Here is a 2238-nt window from a genome sequence, read left to right as displayed (position 1 = left end):
AAAGCCGAATGAGTCAGAAACAACGAAGGCGAGGCAATATTTGAAATGACGGCAAATGAAAGTACATACGCTTAATTTGTATCTAGCGTGCATCAGCCCCAAAATTTAGCTAGAACCGAAAGGAATGCTTTCTAAGGTAAGCGGGAGGACGTTGGCGTTTTGTTAGGGTTAAGAAGTGATGTGTTGTGGGCAAACAAAATAATGATCTCTCTCTCTCTCTCTCTGAAGCGCAGGACTCTCGTGCTGCCTCAGCTGCCTGGTTGGTTGGCGAGAAGGAGCGCTACTGAAGCACTCATTGCCGAGTTTCTCAACGGGAACGATATGCTGCAGATCGTGGACAGCCTCTACCTCGACGAGGAGAACCTATGCCGGACGGAGGCTAATTTGTGTGGGCCGCACGGCATCGTCGAAAAGGAGGAGCTTCCTTACCATGGTGCCGAGCTCGGCCGCTTTTGCGCGTGGTACACGAGTCACCTGCATGGCTACCTGAGCATGCCCGTGTGCGTGTTTGGCATTCTGGCCAACGTGCTCAGCATCATTGTGCTTACGCAGCGTAACATGGTGTCGCCAACCAACGGCATCTTGACGGGGCTCGCCGTGGCTGACATGCTTGTGATCGCCACGTACCTCCCGTACACCATCACAACGCACGTGATGCCTCAAGAGTGCAAACAGAGTTTTGAAAGGGCCGTCTTCGTCCTAGTGCACAGCCATGTGAGCGTCGTCTTCCACACAGTGTCCACGTGGCTGACGGTGACACTAGCCGTGTGGCGGTTCCTGGCCGTCAGCTTCCCGGCATCAAGCAAAGAGTGGTGCAGCATGCAGCGTGCCCGCTGGGCTGTCGTCAGCGTGTACGTGTCGTGCGCGCTCTGCTGTTTGCCGCTGTACCTGTCCTTAACGGTGCACCAGATAGGCACGCCCCAGGAGCCGGATTACATTGTCAACTTCACCAACATAACGCTTGCCAACGACGCCTTCCTCCGAAATCTAGACTTCTGGACCTACTCGGTCCTCATGAAGCTGGTGCCGTGCGTGGCTCTGACCGGCCTCAGCTTGGGCTTGCTACGCGTGCTGTACAAGGCGAAGGCGCGTGAACGGCGCCTCAGGAAAGGAGATTGTGGCCACACTGGCCACGGCGGCAACAGCGAAGGGGACCGCGAACGCACCACACGCATGCTGCTCGCAGTCCTGCTGCTGTTCCTGGTCACCGAGCTCCCGTCCGGCATTTTAGCCCTGCTGAGCGGCATCCTGGGCCAAGACTTCCTCAATCACGTCTACAATAAGTTGGGCGCAGTCATGGACATCCTGGCACTCGTCAACAGCGCCGTCAACTTCATACTATACTGCTCTATGAGCAGGCAGTTTCGCAAAGCTTTTGCTGCTCTCTTCATGCCCCGCATCGTGCCCAAATGGTTTCCCCTGACTTCTAAACCACCAAACAGCACATATGCCACCACTTGTGTCTAGAGCAGGCTACACTTGGTGGCACCGCACTGTTTGGTTCCTGTGAGAGTGCGCGTGCACAATGACTACTACGTCACCGCGATTCATTGTTTTGCTCACGTGCTTGAAGACGGTATCTTATCAACATTGCCGATCTAAGTTAACTTCGGACGCGCTTTCATCACCGCTCTTCCATTCCACTCATCAATAAAGACACAAGATTTTGCAAGATAATGAACCGACCACAGAGCCCGAAGCCCGTTCTCAGCTGACAGAGCTGAAATTTGTAGGCCATGTGTGCGTCACCGCAGAGCTGGAAAGAATTTGTCCTGCAAAAGAAAGCCACTCGGCGTCGGCCGTGAACGTGCGCGTGGAGCATGCTTTGCTCTGGGTCCTGCTCCTTCAACTCAGCTGGCTCAAAATATAGCCATTAGTCCTCCACGAGCAGACTGAAGTGCCAATGGGGAAACTGTGCATGCGTACTCAGTGATGAGTTTTATCTGAGAGAGGACGTCTTGCCACAAATAATATCTTACTCAGCCGAAGCAACGCAAGTACCGGCAGCGTCGCCCTGTTCCCACAACCAAACTGTCAAAAGAAACGAAAGCGGTGGGACATTGTGACGAAATACTTAGTGAAAAATTAAAGAGCATGCCCAAGTGTAATGAGAGATTCGTAAACGAGACTATTGCATAGTGCTCATTTTAAGAGCCCGAGGTACAAATTCCTCATTCTGCGGTCACGTCTCGGTATTGCCGATTCAACAAGAATTCTATGAACACACGATTAGCAGGA

At 53.0% G+C, this 2238-nt stretch overlaps 1 protein-coding gene across 1 annotated transcript; it reads left to right on the top strand.

Annotated features, from left to right (window-relative positions):
* Nucleotides 1–300: 300 nt before the first annotated feature.
* LOC144096344 (G-protein coupled receptor dmsr-1-like) lies at nt 301–1563 on the top strand. The gene has a single exon (XM_077629390.1). The coding sequence runs from the start codon at nt 322–324 to the stop codon at nt 1465–1467; it is 1146 nt and encodes a 381-aa protein (XP_077485516.1). The 5' UTR covers nt 301–321; the 3' UTR covers nt 1468–1563.
* The last annotated feature ends 675 nt before the right edge of the window (nt 1564–2238 follow it).

The sequence above is a fragment of the Amblyomma americanum genome, chromosome 1 (genome assembly GCF_052857255.1).
Source record: "Amblyomma americanum isolate KBUSLIRL-KWMA chromosome 1, ASM5285725v1, whole genome shotgun sequence".
NCBI classification, from domain to species: Eukaryota; Metazoa; Arthropoda; class Arachnida; order Ixodida; family Ixodidae; genus Amblyomma; species Amblyomma americanum.
Note: the sequence above shows the minus strand (reverse complement) of the source record. Positions and strands in the feature narration are given on the sequence as shown.

Excerpts from the sequence above, each read along its gene's own strand:
- LOC144096344 (XM_077629390.1), top strand. The coding sequence starts at position 322 with ATGCTGCAGATCGTGGACAGCCTCTACCTCGACGAGGAGAACCTATGC.